The sequence below is a fragment of the Mustela erminea genome, chromosome 10 (assembly GCF_009829155.1).
Source record: "Mustela erminea isolate mMusErm1 chromosome 10, mMusErm1.Pri, whole genome shotgun sequence".
Classification (NCBI taxonomy): domain Eukaryota; kingdom Metazoa; phylum Chordata; class Mammalia; order Carnivora; family Mustelidae; genus Mustela; species Mustela erminea.
In genome coordinates, this window is record NC_045623.1 from 108,953,830 (window position 1) to 108,972,192 (window position 18,363).

At 64.4% G+C, this 18,363-nt stretch overlaps 3 protein-coding genes across 3 annotated transcripts in view; 2 read left to right on the plus strand and 1 right to left on the minus strand.

Annotated features, from left to right (window-relative positions):
• The window catches only part of CFAP74 (cilia and flagella associated protein 74), a 74,620-nt gene extending 63,065 nt beyond the window's left edge, over positions 1 to 11,555 (plus strand). The window contains exons 26-41 of the mRNA XM_032361539.1: positions 57 to 230; positions 790 to 923; positions 3,694 to 3,970; positions 5,296 to 5,394; positions 5,954 to 6,093; positions 6,729 to 6,863; positions 7,013 to 7,122; positions 7,255 to 7,310; positions 7,419 to 7,538; positions 7,753 to 7,908; positions 9,049 to 9,178; positions 9,344 to 9,498; positions 9,699 to 9,831; positions 10,080 to 10,210; positions 10,426 to 10,560; positions 10,755 to 11,555. Of these exons, the coding sequence (XP_032217430.1) occupies positions 57 to 230; positions 790 to 923; positions 3,694 to 3,970; positions 5,296 to 5,394; positions 5,954 to 6,093; positions 6,729 to 6,863; positions 7,013 to 7,122; positions 7,255 to 7,310; positions 7,419 to 7,538; positions 7,753 to 7,908; positions 9,049 to 9,178; positions 9,344 to 9,498; positions 9,699 to 9,831; positions 10,080 to 10,210; positions 10,426 to 10,560; positions 10,755 to 10,856 (2,187 nt within the window). The 3' untranslated portion in view covers positions 10,857 to 11,555. The remainder of the gene's footprint in view (positions 1 to 56; positions 231 to 789; positions 924 to 3,693; positions 3,971 to 5,295; positions 5,395 to 5,953; positions 6,094 to 6,728; positions 6,864 to 7,012; positions 7,123 to 7,254; positions 7,311 to 7,418; positions 7,539 to 7,752; positions 7,909 to 9,048; positions 9,179 to 9,343; positions 9,499 to 9,698; positions 9,832 to 10,079; positions 10,211 to 10,425; positions 10,561 to 10,754) is intronic.
• A 1,755-nt stretch (positions 11,556 to 13,310) lies between these two features.
• On the plus strand, positions 13,311 to 16,253 carry TMEM52 (transmembrane protein 52). The gene is made up of 5 exons (XM_032303770.1): positions 13,311 to 13,360; positions 13,746 to 14,168; positions 14,254 to 14,451; positions 15,074 to 15,252; positions 15,361 to 16,253. The coding sequence occupies exons 1-5, from the start codon at positions 13,311 to 13,313 to the stop codon at positions 15,537 to 15,539; spliced, it is 1,029 nt and encodes a 342-aa protein (XP_032159661.1). The 3' UTR covers positions 15,540 to 16,253.
• On the minus strand, positions 16,249 to 17,810 carry CALML6 (calmodulin like 6; the record flags this gene model as incomplete). Its single annotated transcript, XM_032303771.1, is given in 8 exon segments — positions 16,249 to 16,397; positions 16,465 to 16,565; positions 16,640 to 16,784; positions 16,900 to 17,185; positions 17,188 to 17,277; positions 17,280 to 17,456; positions 17,459 to 17,522; positions 17,524 to 17,810. Coding segments are annotated over 8 exon segments (1,197 nt in total), but the record flags the coding sequence as incomplete, so codon positions are not given.
• Between the last annotated feature and the right edge of the window lie 553 nt (positions 17,811 to 18,363).

Consider the following 18,363-nt stretch of genomic DNA (forward strand, 5'->3'; position numbering starts at 1 on the left):
GTCATTTGCAGAAACAGACACAAGTAACGGTGGCGTCCTCGCCGTGTCCCCTTCAGATCAAGCCGGTGGTGTTTACCGTGCATGCCGTGGTCACCACCTCGGACCTGGAGCTCAGTCCCTCGGCCGTGGACTTCGGCTACTGCACCATCTACGAGGCCATCAGGACACAAATCAGCCTCTACAACCACTCCCTCCTGCCCCAGGGGTTTGGGTTCGTCGGGGTCCCCAAGGTGCCTCGCTTGGTCAGGGTGGGGCATGTGTGCGGGGACAGAGTTGGGAAGCTCTGGGGATGGGCCAGGCCGGTGCTGTCCCAGGATCCTGACGCCCCAGGTGGCCTCACCCCTCCCCAGGCCCGTCAGCGTCTCTCCCTCCCTGGCCCATGCCCTGGCAGGACTCCAGACCTCTCCCTCTGCTCCTTCTAGAAGTCTGGCCTGCCTGGGCCCGCAGGGCAGCCAAGACGAGGCTCAGGGCAGGCTGCCCTCAACTCTCTGTGGGTCACTCCGCCGCCAACCCTGCCACCCCCACACGTGCCGACAATGTACAAACGCGACAGCGCACACGCATCCGCTCACACGCACACACAGGCGCATCGTGACATACAGACACACGGACAACTCGCATGCGCACGTGTGATCACACACACACAGACGTCCTCGCAGAGATGCTGACACACCCGCAGACGCGTATACACGCTCACGCGCACGCCACACACATGTCCACGCAGCCCCCACGATACGCCCCAGCAGACCCCAGTTTTCACTCTGGGGTCAGTGGTTTTCCATTTGCCAGTTTGTGGACATCCAGCCCAATGACGGGTTTGGGACAATCCTGCCGCTGGAAATGCTCCAGCTTGACGTCATCTTCCAACCCACCAAGGCCAAGGAGTACGACTTCGAGCTCGTTTGCAAGTCCGAGATCAACCGGTGAGCCTGGCGGGCAAGAGCCGTGGGGAGGGCCCGGTGTGGCTGGCGCCGGGCGGGGCGGGGTGGGGGGCAGTCCCGCCCCCAGACTCAAGCAGGGCAGCTGGGTCGACTGCAGGGCTGGGCTGAGGCACGACGGACCGCCAGGACCTCAGACCCAGGTACAGGCTCCTGGGATCCGGGACCTCGCGTGCCAGGCCAGCTCGCCCTGTGTGTCCACGCGCGTGCACGTGTGTGTACACACACGTGTATGCGAGCACAAGCATGGGAGCAGTAGGAGTGTGTGCATGCGTGTGAGCGTGCACCTGTGTGTGTGCACATGCACGGGTGAGCGTGAGGGGGGAGTGTGCACTGCGGACGTATGTGTGCGTGCGTGCGCAGAGTGTCCCTCTGCACCCAGGAGGACCCGGGCAGGAGCCCCACTCACTCTAATGCACCGTATGATGGGGACACTCCCTGGACCTCCCTGGGCTTCCCATTTCCACCCTGACAAGTGGGATGGAGGAGGTGGTAGGAAGAGAGAAACCAAACAGGGTGCTGCAGGGGGTTCTGGGTAAGGGCTGTGTTCTTGCTGCTGCCTGAGGTTATCCGTCCCAGTGAGGAATGTTCTAGAGCACCCCGTGCAGGTGTCCGGCTGGGCGCAGAGCCCCACTGCCCGCCCTCCTGTTTCTCTTTGTCTCTTCTCTGTCCCCGCCTACATTCCAGCCTGAGTTGCCATTCGACCCTGTCTGGGGTCAGAGTGCCCAGGGCCCATGGGCCAAGCCCTCTTCTGGCCCCGGGAGTGTGGCCATGGGCAGGACCACTGGTCACCTGGGACCTGATAGGCTTGTAGGTGAGCAGAGGTGAGTCCACAGGTTTAAAGAGTGAAGGGCAGAGTTAGAACCCACAAGGAAGGGGCGCCTGGGTGGCTCAGTGGGTTAAAGCCTCTGCCTTCGGCTCAGGTCATGATCTCAGGGTCCTGGGATCGAGCCCCACATCAGGCTCTCAGCTCAGCACGGAGCCTGCTTCCCCCTCTCTCTCTCTGCCTGCTTCTCTGCCTACTCGTGATCTCTGTCTGTCAAATAAATAAATAAAATCTTAAAAAAAAAAAACCCACAAGGAAAATCAATGGCCTGACTACCCACTGGCACACCCCCCATCAGGGTCTTGGGTAAAACCCACTGCCTCCAGTCATGAGAATGGCAGTGTCTGGCCAGTCTCAGTCAAGCCTTGGTGATGCCACCCCTGACAGGTGGGGGCAGGGGGCACTTCTGGTTCTTTCTATGCAGCAAAATGAAGGTGGGCCTAAGTGAGTCGCCAGAGAGGGACTGTTCAAGATAACGTTGCAAGACCCATCCTGATATGTGGGCACACAGGGAGAGGTTCATAGGGTCGAGTGATGCTGGGGAGCAAAGCTCCCTCCACGCCCATCCCCAGGGCCCCGCAGGGAAGCTGGGCAGCACCCCCACCCCAGGCCCCGCCACTCCTGATGCTGGAACCAGCCGGGGAACAGCAGCTCCATTCACCATCCTGAAACACATCCAGTGAACTCTTTCTGTGTGTAATGATGATCACACTTGAAACATTTACCATTCTTGGGGCGCCTGTGTGGCTCAGTGGGTTAAAGCCTCTGCCTTCGGCTCAGGTCGTGATCTCAGGGTCCTGGGATCAAGTCCTGCATTGGGCTCTCTGCTCAGTGGGGAGCCTGCTTCCTCCTCTCTCTCTCTGCCTGCCTCTCTGCCTGCTTGTGATCTCTGTCTGTCAAATAAATAAAAAAAATCTTTAAAAAAAAATTACCGTTCTTCAATTAACTGCATACTAATAATAACCTCAATGATATTGCCACACAGAAGGATTTTTGTTCCACATTTAGAGCCTGTGGTCACAAGACAAAATACATATTTCAGCACTTCAGTGTGTGTGCAACATCACCGTCACAGCTGCGTTACGACAGGGCAGTCAACATCAGAGCCTTAAAATGTATGTAATTAGGATGAAATTCAACACGGAGAGCACAGTAGTAATCTGGATTCGAAGATGTGAACTGGAAATATTCCAGTGGTTAAAATACCAAATATCTGGTGGGTTTTTTGGATACATTATCTTAACTCAAATACCAGGCGGATCACACTCGGTCCAAGAACACTCAAACCGAGGTTAAAGATTAGTCTTCAAACCTCCAGCCCCGGTGCGGCCACCAGGTCCATGTTCCAGGAGGGAAAGCCCCTCCCACATCCCTTCTTCTTCTTTAAAGGATAATGGTGGAAATTAGCTCCCTGGGGTGCACAGATTCCTGCACTTGTATTCAAAGACTAATCCATCGGTTTTATTTTTAAATGCCAATGAATACTTAACAAAATAAGCCAGAAATTAACTCCTCTGCAATTTGGGATGAAATTTTTAGCTCCCCTCTTTAAATGGGTGCAGGGGTATACAGGATCTAACTCGTTTAAGATTTTATTTATTTATTTGAGAGCGCGCCACAAGCAGGGAGCGGCAGGCAGTGGGGAAGCAGGGACCCCGCTGAGCAGGGAGCCCGATCCCAGGAGCCCGATCCCAGGACCCCGGGTCATGACCTGAGCCGAAGGCAGAGGCTTCACCAACTGAGCGACAGTATCTTCGAAAAAGAGTAAAATTCACTAATGAGGTAGCAAAATCTGTGACAACCGCTGTCGTGGTCCCAGGCGCTGCGGTGCCCGTGCAGGCCACCATCTCCCTCGGGGGCCCCCTTCCACAGCGTAGAGGGACCCCGCAAACGGCGGCCCCACTGAGCCACCCCTGCCCGCCCTTCCAGGTGCTTCAAGCTGGCGTGCCGAGCTGTGGGCGTCCACCCGCCCCTGGAGCTGTCCCACTACCAAGTCAAGTTTGCGGCCACCTCCCTGTATGACATGTCCGTGGCCACCCTGTACGTCATCAACTCTCACGTGAGCATGAACTCGCTGACCCACTCCGTGCCCCGCATCGGCTCCGAGGACGCCTCTCCCGTGGGGCCCACGTCCTTCGAGTTCCTGCTGCCCCCGGACTCGCCCATCACCATCTCGCCCTCCGTGGGGACCGTGCTGCCAGGAAAGGCAGGTGTGGGCCCCATGGGTAGGCTGGGGGGCAGAGCTCTGTTGGGGTGCTTGGCTCTGCCCACTCTTGGCCACAGCAACGCAGCCTGGACAGCAGAGGTGGGGGTGAGCTTGTCCCTTGTCAGACCCAAGCAGGGCCAAGGAGGTCTCCATGGCCCATGGACATGGGAAGGGCGAGGAGGCCCAGCCAGCCCAAGCCCAAGACAAGGGCACCCAAGGGTGGCCGACCCCACAAGCATCGGCTGGGAGCTCCAGCCGTGTGCACCAGGGGAGGACATGCAGACCCCTGGATCCCACAGCAGCTGGGCCCAGAGGGCCTGGTCACCAGAAGTGCAGGGTGGGTGTCCCCTCAGCTGGTCAAGGGCTCCACCGCACCACCCTGCCCGATAGAGTGGACAGAACTGGGGCCTGGGGACAGCTTCCTCTCAGCCCGCCCCAGGGCCCCCCCGGACTCCTGGAGCTTAGCTCTTTCCCTTCAAGAGCGCGGGCGGCTGCCGCCGGGACGGTGTGAGGAGGGGCAGTGACAGTGCTGGGGGCGCCTGGGCCCTGGCGGCGTTTCAGTTACTGTGATCATTTAAGTGCGCTCTACGGGGCGCCTGGGAGGCTCAGTTCCTTAAGCAACCGCCTTCGGCTCCGGTCATGGTCCCGGAGCGCCAGGATCGAGTCCTGCATCGGGCTCCCGGCTCCATGGGGCGTCTGCTTCTCCCTCTGACCGTCTCCCCTTTCATGCTCTCTCAAATAAATAAATAAATAAAATGCACTTCATTAAATTTAGCAAAAACTACTTAGGTACCAATCCCCAGAGAAGGTGCTGTGGTTGGCTTCTGCGTTCGCGCCCGGCTCCCAGCGTCTTCCCTGTATTCCGGCCACGCCATCGGCTCTGCCCCCCAGGGCGTGGGCGCCTCTGCTGTACTCAGCACCAGGGACGCCCGGGAGTGAGCCCTCGGTGGGGCTCAGGACCTCCCTGCAGGCTGCGCCGGTCACAGGGACAAGCTGGGGTGAAGAACTCACCCCAAATCTTGATGGCTGAATGCCAAGTTGCCTTTCTCACACCTGGCCTGCCTAATGTGAGCTGCAGGCGGGGTCCCAGCCCACCAGGACCTCCGTCCCAGGACCCCCGCCCTGGAGGGTAAGAGCAGCCCCGGGGCCAGCAGTCAGGGAACGTGCCCCTGGAAAGAGCCTTCACAAAGTGACAGGAGAGTCCCGTCAGGACTGTCGGGGAGCGAGACCCGGGCCATGCAGGGGCGATGGGGGCTGCATTGGGTGCTGAGGAGGCCGGGGCCCCCGCAGGGTCAGCTCTGCCTTCCACAATCCTGTCCCTGCAGAGACACCTCATCCGGGTGGCGTTCCGGCCCGTGCTGCCCAGCAAGCTGGTCCACCAGGAAGCCTCCCAGGCCCCGAGCAGACCGGCGGAGGCCAAAGTGGTGCGTGCAGGGCTCCAAGAGGAGGGGCGTAGGGGACACGGTGGGGGCTGGGACTTCCTGCGCCCCCCACCCCGTGACTCCAGGGGAGAGGGAGTCCCCAGACCCACACGGATCCGTGCAGTCAGCCTAGAACGACAGCCGCCCTCTGCTGCCCTGGGGACGCAGAGAGACACAGCACACTTCTCCAGCATCCGGCACACGCAGGGGGAAGCGCTTGCCCTCCTGCAATGAGGCGTCCGGGGACAGGCACAGGAAGAAGGACCCCTGGTCCCAGGAGAATCTTCCCGTCTGCTGCCTGCTTCCCTGCTGGGGAAGCAAACACTAGGGTCGTGCCCAGGACCGGGGGGAGGGGTCTCTGGACACTCAGCTGCCTACTGCACCTGTGGTCAGTCTTCCCCAGGAAGCCACCCGGTGCTTGGGTCTCTGTCCGCTCCAAGCCCCTGCCCCTGTGGCCCCTGCATGGGGCAGTCAGCCCAGGCCTGCGCTGGCAGAGAACAGGCCGTACGGGGCGGCCATGGTGCCCGCTAGGCTGAGCAGAGGCGGCCTCTCTGCACCCCAGCTTCGCAAGGACACAACCAGCCAGAAGAAGGACCTCAGGAAACAGTCCTTCTCCGTGCTCCGGCCGCAGAGCCAAGACCGACTGCTCAGGAACTCGACCACCCCGACTGCAGAGCTGGACAAGCAGGACCTCAAGTTCAGGTTCGCCCCACCGCCTCCCTCTGCGTCCATGTGACGAGACCCTGTCCTGACCCCCATGGAGACGTCCCCCCATGCGCTGCCTGGAGCAGAGCTGTCTTGAGCCATGTGACTTGACGTCCAGGGCTGGGCTGGCTTCAGGCACAGATGAGTCCAGGCACTGCCTTGAGGCCCCTTAAGCTCTGGCTTCCTGGGCATCTGCCCACCTCATTCCCAAGGGCCCCATGTCCCTACACATAGCCTCACACCATGGGCTGGGGAGACCCTGCTGCCCCTGACTCCCGTGTTCCCAGCTCAGCAACTCCACCCTCCCCACGTGCAAAATGAGGCCAGGAGAGCTCTGAGGGGCTCAAGTCACTTGCCCATCCTAGATCCTCACTTGAGACCCCAGGAACACAGTCCACTTGTTAGATGCCTGACCAGGACCCTGGGGTAGGGGGAGGACCCCACAGAAACCAAGAAAAAGTAGGACAGCCACAGCCTGGGGCCCCTTCCCCCTCTGGCCCAGAGTCCTAGGCAGCAGGTATGGCCTTGTGCACCCCATCCCCTGCCCCAGGAGAGCGTGGCGGGCCCCCAGCCACTGGGGCATGTGTGGTGTGGGCACAGGAGTGGGAGTGCACGTCACTGCCTCATTCTAGTTCCAACGAGTACCAGATTGCCCAGGCCACCCTGGCCAGATCTTTCCAGGGGAAGTTCGACAAGTTGGTGGTTCCCTGTGTCGTCGCCAGTGGTGACACCAAAGACAGGAAGGGGACAGAACCCCTGAGTTTCAGGTGCGGTGTTCTGGCAGGGGGTGGGGGGGCGTCTTTCAGAAAGTGACCGTCCCAACGGGGAAGGGCATAGTGGCATAGTGGCCGGAGTGAGCAGGACGAGAGTGGGGAGGCGGGGCACAGTGCCATCAGCACACCCCCCTGCCCCCCAGTCCTCACAACACCCTGTACCTGGAGCTGTGGTGTCCGGCAGTGGCACCGTCTGTCGTGGTGACCTCCAACAAAGGCAAGACCATCTCCGACTTCGGCGACATTGCTGTAGGTGAGCCTTGACCAGGCCCAGCACCCACTGCAACTCCCACGCCAGAGACCGGCCCACCCCCAGTCCCCGCCTGGGTTCGCACAGCCCGTGCCCGGCCTAGGGCTATACCCCGATCCCACCATCGCATTTCAGGACACCACGGGATAAGGAAGGTCTCCATCCAGAACATCTCCCCGGAGGACCTCGCCGTATCCTTGTCCACACCCAGCCCAGGCTGCCCACACAGACGGGGCACGAGCTGGTGTGGGGAGGGCTGCAGGCCTGCCTGGGCACCTGTCCTTGACACTGGGCCTCAGGTGGAATTCTCCGTGCTGAACCCCAACGGCCCCTTCGTCCTGCTGAACCCCATCAGCAAGCTGCTTACTGGCGAGACCTATGTCCTGACGCTGTCCTTCTCTCCCCGTGAGAGCATCCTGGTGAGCCCCAGGCCCACTCATGCCATGCTGCACCCTGTCTGCTCGGGCCCGGGGGTGGCCAGACCCCCAGGCCCTCAGCCCTAGCGGGCAAGCAGGGGGCAGCTGGGGCGCTCCAAGCGACCTCCTCTCCAGCCTGCCCAGCGGCTCCCGGCAGAGCTCCGCCGCACGCTTCCGACAGAGGTCTGCTCCGTGCTCATGGACGTGGTCTCCACAGGCCCAAGAAACACTGGACATCATCACCAAGAGAGGGACACTCTCCCTGACCCTCGTGGGCACCGGCGTGGCATCCGTGATCACATGCTCCATTGACGGGGACGTTCTGGACATGGGTTACGTCATTGCCAGGGAGTCTGTGTCCTCAAGCTTCAAGGTGAAGCACATCACAGGGCGCCTGGTGCCTGCCTGGTCTCCTGGGAAGGGGCTCCACCCTGGGAGGGACCAGACAGGGTGGGTCCAGCCCCCACCCCCCACCCCCTCCAGCCACGCCCCCTCCAGCCACGCCCCCTCCCGCAGCTGTCCAGCCCCCACCCCCCACCCCCTCCAGCCACGCCCCTCCAGCCACGCCCCCTCCAGCAGCTGTCCAGCCCCCACCCCCACCCCCTCCAGCCACGCCCCGCTTCAGCCACGCCCCCTCCAGCCACGCCCCCTCCAGCAGCTGTCCAGCCCCCACCTCCCACCCCCTCCAGCCACGCCCCTCCAGTCACGCCCCTCCAGCCACGCCCCCTCCAGTCACGCCCCCTCCAGTCACGCCCCCTCCAGCCACGCCCCGCTTCAGCCACGCCCCCTCCGCCCACGCCCCCTCCCGCTGCTGTCCAGCACCCTCCCCCCACCCCTCACCTGCGCTGCCTCAGTGTTCCCTGTCTTCCCGCACGGGGCCTTCGTAGGAGCCGTCCCATCTGGGATGAGGAGCTCGGTTCAGGCACTGCTGTGGGGGTGCGGGCGTGGGTACAGACTTCTGTGGCAAGGTCACATCGCCCTGCGGCCGCCCAGCCCCTGCCCGAGGGCCGGCCCAGCTCCCCATGCTTCCCGAGTGTCTGAGGGACTCACCAGCCTTGGGATCAAGGACCACCACGACACCTGCTTCGTCCACTAGCTTAGGTCGGGACCTGGCACTGAACCCAGAACAGGGATTCCCTGAAGTGTCTCACTGCAGAGGGGACACCGCCCGGAGAAGCGGGAGAGGGCAGGGGACAGACTGGGCAAGGATGCCGGTTCGGCTGAGGGCGAGCCTGAGCCTGACAGCAGAGGGAGCTCAGGAGGACAGAGGGCACTGCGGAGCTGTCCCCTCCGGAGGCACAGTGGTCCGGCAGGTAGGCCAGCCTGGACTGGGGGTCACGTGAGGCCGGACGAAGGAGCCAACAGGCAGTGAAGTGCCGTGGGCGCGAGGCGAACCCGATTGGACAGGAGAGCGACCAGACCCCAGCGGGAGTGATCCCCGCGGGGAGGGCCCGTTGGCAGCAGCTGCGTGGGCGGGGCCCGGCCATCGGCTGAGGGTCGCCCCTCCGCACAGCTGCAGAACTGCTCCACGCTGCCCATCAAGTTCTCGATGCAGCTGGACAGCCTCTCCCGCTCCAGGAGCGAAGACCAGCCCCGCCTGCCGCAGTTCCTCACCTCGAGGGTCCAGAGGACTGAAGTCGTGGGTGAGCCGGCGGGGGGAGGCGTGGGGGGGGGGACACCACGGGACCACAGCTGGCCGGGGCCGCAGGGCAAGGCCCAGGGAGGCCGGCTCGGGCGGCGGGCGGTGGGGGGGTGGCCAGGGGCTCCGGCTGAGCAGGGGACCCGCCAAACCGCCCGCCGGCCCGCAGGCACCCAGAACTACAGCGGCCAGAGCGTGTTCAGTGTGATCCCAGTCGAGGGCGTCATGGACCCAGGCAAGGCACAGGACTTCACTGTGACCTTCAGCCCGGACCACGAGAGCCTGTACTTCTCTGACAGGCTGCGGGTCCTGCTCCTCGAAAAGGTGCGGCTCTGCCAGCCCGGCCTCGACCCCCTTCCCATGCGTCCGGGGCCCCTCCTGCCTTCCCAGCCTGGCATCCTGGGGGCTCCATGCCAGGGGTGTCGTCAGGTGGAGAGGCCAGTGTCCCAGCTCCCACGGGCCCGCGCCCTCCCAGAGCCCCACTCACCGGTCCCAAGACGATGCTGATGTGCTTCTTGTCCCAGAAACTCTCCCGCCAGATCCTTCTGAAGGGCGCGGCCCGCGAACACATGATGTTTGTGGAGGGCGGTGACCCCCTGGACGTGCCTGTGGAGTCCCTGACCGTGATCCCCACCCACGACCCTGAGCACAGAGAGGGTGAGCCCTGGCGGGGCAGGGAGGGCTGGGCGCAGGAAGAGGACCCCTTCTGAGGCCCACCTGCACCCTTAGCCCTAGGAAGCCCGAAGGGGAGGGTGGTCATTGCTGGCCCATCCTGCAAAGGGTGGGGTCATGCTAAAGAGAGATTTCCAGAGGACCAGCTGACCCCAGGCAGCTCTCTCCCTCTCTGCGTGGCAGCCCCACCCCACCCCATCGCCCCCACCCCCAGCCAGGTCCTCTCTCTTCAGAAGCAGAGGAGCTGAAGCCCATCCTGGTGACCCTTGACTACATTCAGTTAGACACAGACACGCCACCTCCCCCTGCCACCCGGGAGCTGCAGGTGGGCTGCATCCGGACAAGCCAGGTGTCCCCAAAGAAGGTGACCACAACACCGCCCGGGCCCAGCCAGCCCCTCCATAGCTCCCCCTGCCTGGGCAGCCTGGACCCCTCCCAGCCTTGGCCCTTGGTAGATGTGGGGTGGGCCGGTCAGGGCTGAGAGGGCAGGTGAGGTCAGCTACCCTCGACCCCAGGCCATTGCTTCCCGGGAGCTGTGCCCAGCCGGCCAGCCCCACCTGCAGCTCCAGTGTCCCACAGACGGTCGAGTTCAGCCTGGAGGGCGGCACCGCTCTGCAGCACAAGGGCTTTACCATCGAGCCCTCCAGGGGCTCCGTGGAGCGTGGCCAGACCAAGACCATCAGCATCTCCTGGATGCCGCCTGCCGATTTCGACGTAGGTGCCACAGACTCCGGCCAGGAAGGCCTGCAAAGGCCGAAGGCTCGGCGGGATGACGCCCCGGCCCCACCGAGGGAAGGGGCTGCTGGGTGGGCCCCGGGCAGGTGAGGGACACCGCGGGCAGTGAGACCGCACACGTGTCTGGTGGGCCAGCTAACCGAGGGTCTCCTTCCTTCCTCCTCCCGTTCCAGCCGGATCACCCACTCACCGTGTCAGCCCTGCTGCAGCTCAAGGGGGACGTGAAGGAGACTTACAAGGTCCTCTTGGTGGCCCAGGTGGTGACTGGCCCCTGAGGCCACAGGATTCTCTCCACAGAGCACCCTCGGGCCCTCCTGCTCACCCTTGAAGCCCTCCCTTGGTCTGTAAACAGGCCAAACCACCCACAGGCCTGGGACCTGCACATCCCTGGCTGGGCAGGTTCAAACGTGCAGCCCTCTGTGTGACCCTATGGCCAGGGCGCCTCACCCCACAGGCATGGCCACTTCCTGCTGCCCTGGACCCCCTGAGTCCAGAGCACACCCTCCTCTGGCCCCATTCAGAACCAGCAAGACGACCAGTCCTGCCCACAGCCTGCTCTGACTCTGAGCCCTTCAGCACCCCAGCCCCGCCAGTACCCACCTGCCCGGCCTTTAGAAGTGCTGGTGGGGGAAGAGCTGCCCCCACAGGTCTGTCAATAAACCTTCTGGGCTTCTTCCTACCGGCCTGAAGTGTGGGATGCGCACCAGATCAGAGATGGGGACAGAGCCCTGGGGAGGCAGCGCCTGCCTCCTAGCCCCCCACATAGCCCCCCACACCCACACACACAAATTGGTCCATAAGCGATGAGCCCCGCCCTGGCTCACTGGGGAATCACTGGCAAGGCAGGGTGCTGGGGACAGAGGCTGAAGGTGAGACAGGCCCAGACCCAGGGAGGCCCTGCAAAGATGGGGAAGGGTATAGGAGGCGCCAAAGCCAGGGCACCCTTTAGGATTCTCTGTCCCTCCCAAGTGTCAGGATCCCTGATGACCCTAAGGAAGGAGGGAGCAAATGTGCGGCCCTCATGCTCAGGGCGTCCCTCAGTGTCTCGCTGGAGTCCAGAGTGAGGCCCAGAGCATGAGTTATGTTTTCCATTTTTCTGGACAGAGTCCAGGCTCAGCCTTCTGGGCTCCAACAGGTCCTTCAGGGTAGAGTTCCCCACAGGCCATACGGCACTCCTGGGAGCTCAGAATGTGCTCTTGCCCCAGCCCCTGCCCCTGCCTTCAGGAGAGTGCTGGTTGGACACTGTCTCCACAGAGTCCATCCAGTCTGGCCCCTCCGTACACAGCATGCCCAGCCCACGAACCCCAGCCCATGCCTGCCAGCAGCAGGAGAGAACATGCAACTTTCCCTAGCAGGAAAGGAGGGTGGGATGCCTCTGGGGGCTCTCCTGGGTACAGACTCCAGGACACCAGCCTGGAGCCACCGTCCTAACCCCAGTTCCTTGGTGCCCTTCATGCCTGGAAGACTGCCATCTCCCTAACCCAAGGCCAGTGACAGTGACCCTATAGTGGAGTTTTGCAGGACTTCTGTCTGTGCCCTCCTGGGGCTGGCCAGCCATAGCCCAAGCTTTTCTCACCAGATGAGAGGCGAAGACAGGCTCCAGCACCCCAGGCCAAACCCAGGCCCCAGGAGGAGGCGCTCCCTGCAGAGCACGGCGCTGCCTCCTCTTCTGGCTGGTGGGCGAGAGGAGCAGCCCCTCTCCTAAACCCTGGCCTCCCTCTCCTGCTAACAGGCCCTGGTACTCACTGGCCGAGGCCCTGCCTGAGCTCCTGGGCACTGGCTGGACTTCTGCCCATCCTCATCTCTGCCACCCACTAAAGGCAAGAGGGAGGAGGAGGGAGGATGACCAGGAACCAAGCTCAGGCAGCCTGGCGGGAGCACAGTGGGCAGAAGGGGCCCTGGACTGCCGTGGCACCTCCGGGAGGTGCAGAACAGCTTCAGGGCAAAGCCCGGGCAAGGATCAAGCGAGATCAAAGAGCAGGTGCCTGGTAGATCCAGGCGGAAGACCCAACCTAAGAAAGACAGGTCTGGGGCGCCTGGGTGGCTCAGTGGTTTAAGCATTCCGCTCGGGTCATGATCTCAGGGTCCTGGGATCGAGCCCCACATCGGGCTCTATGCTCAGCGGGGAGCCTGCTTCCTCCTCTCTCTCTGCCTGTCTCTCTGCCTGCTTGTGGTCTCTGTCTGTCAAATAAATAAATAAAAAATCTTAAAAAAAAAAAAAAAAAGAAAGAAAGAAAGACAGGTCTGGACGCCTGGGTGGCTCAGATGGATAAGCACCTGCCTTCCGCTGATCCCAGGGTCCTGGGGTGGGCCCCACGTCGGACTCCCTGCTCATCTGGGAGTCTGTGTCTCCCTCTCCCTCCGCCCTCCTGCAGTGCTCTCTTGCTCCTGGTCTCTCAAACAAATACAAACTTAGAGAGATGAAGAGAGGAGGGAAGGAAGAGGTCAGGGCGCCTCGGTGGCTGGCTAAGCCACTGACGCTGTGCTTTCGGCGCAGGTCATGATCTCAGGCAGGGTCCAAGCTCACCGCGAGTCCGCGGCGCTCCGCACCAGCCCCCCGCCGCCCCCACCAAGCTCACGCTCAGGAGCGCGCACTCGCTCTCTGAAATAGACGAACGTTTAAAAAAAAAGACAAGACAGGTCAAGGGTAGCGGCTCCTCGCCCTGGCCAGACAAGGCCGGCCACCCTGCCCCTTGCAGTGCTGACCCCTCCCTTAGCCTGACCGCCAGATGGTGGAGTGGAGGCCCGAGGGACGCAAGCTCCCAGGGCCGCTGGCCTGGTGAGAAGAGCGGCGGGAGGAAGGCCCCAGGCTTTCCTGGCAGAATGCACAGCAGGCATTCTGTGACCCCAGGCCCGGGGACCACAGAGCCCACACGCCCCAGCTTGGGCACGTCTTTGAAGGCGAGCGGATCTGGAAAGGTGGTTAGCGCCGCAGAGGCCCGCCCCCAACTCCCGGGGGCCCCGCGCCCGGCCAGCCCCAGGCAGCCCCAGGCAGTCGGCACCCGCGCACGCGAGCCAAGTAAATGCCGCCCAGCACCAGACTGGGAGCGCCCCGGACCCTCGCCGCCGCACCCTTGACCTTGAGCGCCGCGGGGGCCAGCGCCACCGCACTTCTAGGCCACACCCCGTGCAGCCCGGGCGCACCGAGCCTCTCTGCACGACAGGCCTGGCCCGGCCGGGACCCGGCTCTGCGCCCCGGCCGAGGGCAACACGCCCCTCCCTCCGCCCGGAGACCCCCCAAGCGCGCCCACACGGCGCCCGGGGACCCCCCAAGCGCGCCCACGCGGCGGACCGGGGTGGAGGGCGGGGACGTGGGGCGGGGCTCTCTCGCTGGGCGTGGCTTCGAGGGGCGGTACCCTGGGGCGGGGCTTCGGGCCAGGGGATCCGGGGTGTGGCCGCGGGACCGGCCTTCGATGGGCGGGGCGCTGGGCGGGGCCACGCGCTCGGGGCGGGGCTTGTGGGGGCGGGGCCTCCATAAAGCGGCGCGGCGGGCGGGGTCTCGCTCCCCGTCTGCGCCGAGCATGGTGGTGGGGGCGTCGGCCTCCCGGGCGCTCCTGCTGCTGCCGCCGCTCCTGCCGCTGCCGCAGGTGGGTCGCCGGCGCTCGGCTCGGGCACCGCGGGGCGGGTCTGCGCTCGGCGCGCCCCGGCCCGGGCTCACCCCTGTCCCCACAGGTGGCGCTGGGCTTCTCGGACGGCAGCTGCGACCCCTCGGACCTGTAAGTCGGGGGGGTGGGAGCCGGGGCCTGGCCCCGCCCTGTGGGGGAGGCTCGGACGGGGCCGTCGGCCCGGCTGGTGCCCCGCCTGCTCCAGGTGTCGCCGTCCCCGCAGGTGCCCGCCCCAGGCCCGCTGGAGCAGCCTGTGGCACGTGGGGTAAGTGGAGGCCGCGGCGCTCGCCCCTGGCCAGGCCCACCAGACCCCCACCCCTCCTAGCTCCACGGACGAGGAGGCGCCGGCACTGCCCCCTTCCTGGCGCTGATGGGAAGGCGCTGGGGCCCTCAGCAGCCTCCCAGGCTGACCCCTGCCTCCTGCCCCCAGCACCAGGGCGGCCTCTCTTGTGGGCCCTGCCCCAGTCCGGGACTGCTCTGGGCACCGAGGCCCTTGGCGGGACTTCCCTTCATGGCCTGCTTATCCGCTTCCCACCCGCTCCTTGCTCACCCCTGCAGGAGGCCCCTGTGAACATGGCCATTGGTTTGGGCACAGGACTGTGCAGATGGCCTGGGACAGTGTGTCCTGGGAGTGAGCCCAAGGTACTTGTGGCCAGCCCTGGAGAGAGCCAGGGCAGGCCCCGCAGCAGGGTGCCAGGGACTAGCCGGCTCCTCAGGCCCAGCTCTGGCCTGGAAGGAGGTCTCTGGCCTGCAGAGACATTCTTTGGTTTTCTTTTATCCTGCCCGTTGTCCTGTCGTGGGTGGTCAGGCCACGACTGCCCCTGGAGAGCGGGTGCCCAGCGGCCAGGGGTCAGTCCAGTGGCAGGGTCTTGCTCCTCCCTGCACAGGCTTATCTTACTCGCTGTCCTGCTGCTGCTGCTGTGTGGGGTCACAGCCAGCTGTGTCCGATTCTGCTGCCTCCGGAAACGGGTACACAGCCGGCCACACCTGCCACCAACACCACAGCCTTGTGACCTGACGGTCAGCCCTGTGGACAGTGACAGCCCCGTGCACAGCACTGTGACCTGTGAGTGCCTGTAGACCTCACCTGTTGGCTTGCCCCCCTGCAGGGGGGAGCGGGGGGGGGCAGGTGAGAGCAGACTCATCCCCACAAACGCACTCTGGTTCCCTGCAGCTTATAGCTCTGTGCAGTACCCGCTGGGCATGCGGCTGCCCCTTCCCTTTGGGGACCTGGACCTCGACTCCATGACCCCTCCTGCCTACAGCCTGTATGCCCCTGAGCTGCCACCCTCCTATGAAGAGGCTGTCAAGATGGCCAAACCCAGACAGGAAGAGCCACCGCCCTCTCAGTAACCCCATCTTCCCCCTGGGGCCTGAGGCCTAGAGACATCTGCGGGGCCCCAGGAGCTGGCTCCAATGCCCTAGCGGCCCTGACTGTCGTCCTGGCGCCCCTCAAAAGCAGAGGAAAACTCTCTTGAACCTCCCAGTTGTACCAGCCACCTTGTGCTCAGAAGGGACCCCCCAGCACACCCCTGCCGGCCTTCCCCAGGGAAGGCCAGCCCATCCAGCACATCGCTGCAGCCTTGGCCTCGTTGCTGTGTAACGCCAGGCCGCCCGGCCAGCTGGCCCTGCGTGGGTCGCACACATGAACCTCACTCGGCACGCTCACGGGGGCTGCTGCGTTCAGCCCTGACCCCAGAGGCCCGAGCCTCGGGGCTGGCGGTGACACCCCCAGCTTTTTGGAGAGAATAAAGTTTGTACCGAAGTGATCTCCACCTTTAGGAAAAGGCTCTGGGAGGGGCCTGTGAGCAGCCACCCCGCCACTGCCTGGTGCAGGCAGAGGGGCCAGGGGTAGGCTTCGACCTGTACCCAGTCTGGCTTTCAGGTTGGTGTCCAGAGCCCAGAGCCTGCGCAGTGGGTGGTGCCGGATGTCACAGCAGGAGTGACGGGCCCTGTGCCGTGGCTGCCTGAGGAAAACCCTCTCCTTTCTCCAGTCCCCAGTCTTCGCCAGCCCCTCCTTTCTGGGCTACGGAGGGACAGTGAAACACGCATTTGTGCGGCTGGAGTGTTTATTGGCCAGAGGTGGGGCGGGGGCGCTGAGCGGCAGTGTGGGCGGCAGCAGGCAGTGGCCTTCGGGCAGGCCTCCCAGGGCCACAGCACCTGCTCACTGGACGAGCTTGAAGGACTCTCCGGTCATCATGGCCACAAACTCTGGGAGCAGAAGCGCAGGTCAGCCGGCGGCCCGGGCGCCCGGCTCCCAGGCCCGACCCGCACTCACCCTCGTAGTCAATGGTCCCGTCCCCGTCCTTGTCGGCCTCCTTCATCATCTGCTCAGCCTCCGCCTCGTTGAGGGGCTCCCCTGCGTTCGTGAGCACGTACCTGCCGGGCCCCCGCACTCAGTGGCAGCCCCCGGGGCTCTGGCCCTCACCGCCCCGCCCGGCTCCGGGCCCTACTTGAGCGTGTTCCAGTCGATGTAGCCCTTGCCGTCCTTGTCGAAGACGCGGAACGCGGCCCGCAGCTCGCCCTCCTGGTTCTGGGCCTTCTCCCAGTAGATCCCCATCAGGGCCAGGAAGCTGTCACAGTTGAAGAATCCTTTGTCTGCAGGGAGCAGGCCGCAGGCCGGGCAGCGTGAGGGCGAGCTGGTGCGGCCCTCCCTGCTCGCACTCCCGGGCGGCCCCCCCCCCGACCCAGGCCTGCCCCTGCCCAGCCTCACTGTCTCTGTCCACGTCCTGGGCCATGGAGGCCAGCTCACTCTTGGTGGGGTTGATGCCCAGCAGGCTCATGAGCCGCTCCAGCTCGGCGGTCTTCACCTGCCCGTTGCCCTCCTCGTCGAACATCTCGAAGACGCCCTTGTACTCCTTGATCTGCTCCGCTGTCAGGCGCTCTGTCTGCAAGGACACCTCCACCAGGGCCGCCTCCGCCCCTCGGTCCGAGGGAGGTGGCGGTCCTAGCACGCGTGGCACCCCGCCCCGTCCCTCCACCTGGCCGCCCTGCACGGTGTGGGGTTAAAGAAGGAGCCCCCCTCCCCCGCAGCCCAGGGCGCTTCCAGACAAGGTGGCACTGGGGAGGCTCGCCAGGGGTGAACGGCACTCTGTCAGGCGGCTTCAGGGGAAGGACCCGAGAGCCAGAGGCCAGGTGTGAGACACCAAGGCTCAGGCCAGCCATGTGGCGGAGCGTCAGGTGGACCCCGTCTCGGGGGCTGGTGAAGGGTGCCGTGGGGGGGGCATGACCCAGGTCAGGGAGAAGGACCCCGGCCGGTTGTGGCGTTTCTGCCGGTAGTCTACCCGCTGGCCGCCCCCGCCTCCACTGTCACGGCAGCTCTCAAAAGGGCGCCCGGTCCCCGGGCCAGCAGAGCGACAGTCGCGTCAGCAGCCAGCTCCTCCCTCCAGCCCTGCCGAACTGCTCCCTCGATTCCCGGAGAGGCACCCGCACCCTCGGGTGCCTGTGCTCGGAAGCCCCGTCCCGCCCTCTCTCCTCCCCGACACGGCTCCCAGCGCCCGCTCCATCCCCGAGCCAGCCCACCAGGGACCCCGCCGGGGCGGGAGCAGCCCTACCATGTCTGCGGCCGGCTGGGAGAGCACTGCGGTGGCACCAGAGACGAGGGGCAGAAGTGTCAGCTGCGTTTTAGCTGGGCCCAGCTGCCTGGGGTCCCCAGAGTCCAGATTCCAAGATCCTTGTATGGCCAGGAGGTCCTGCGGCCCTATTTTGGGACAGGCTCGGCCCTTCCCCACCTGGTCCCCTTCTGGCCCTCCTTGGCCGGAACACCCGCTCACCCTGAAGCTCCCTCCCGGACCCTAGGTCCCAGCTAAGGCCCCTGCCCCAGCCTCCGTGTCTGGAGCCAGGGCCCAGACAGACACCACGCGCTGAGGACCAAGGGCAGGAAAGGGGCTGACGGGTGGCCGGGGAGGCCCAGAGTAGACATGCGTTTGCCTGTTGCTGTCTCCTCTTCACCGTGTCAGCCTCCTCGAATCCCCTTCCCACATTGGCTACCCTTCCACCGCTCTGCCACGGGACCCTCACACAGCCCGTCCTCCGGTGTGAGTGCTCACCCTGGCCCCGTGACACCCCCAATTCCTGTGGGCCCAGTGCTTCGTGAGCGGTCTCTAGAAACAGGCCGAGGAACGCGTGCATCGCCTGGCCTGGCCGCCCTGTGCAGAAGGGGCTGCTAGTCTGCACT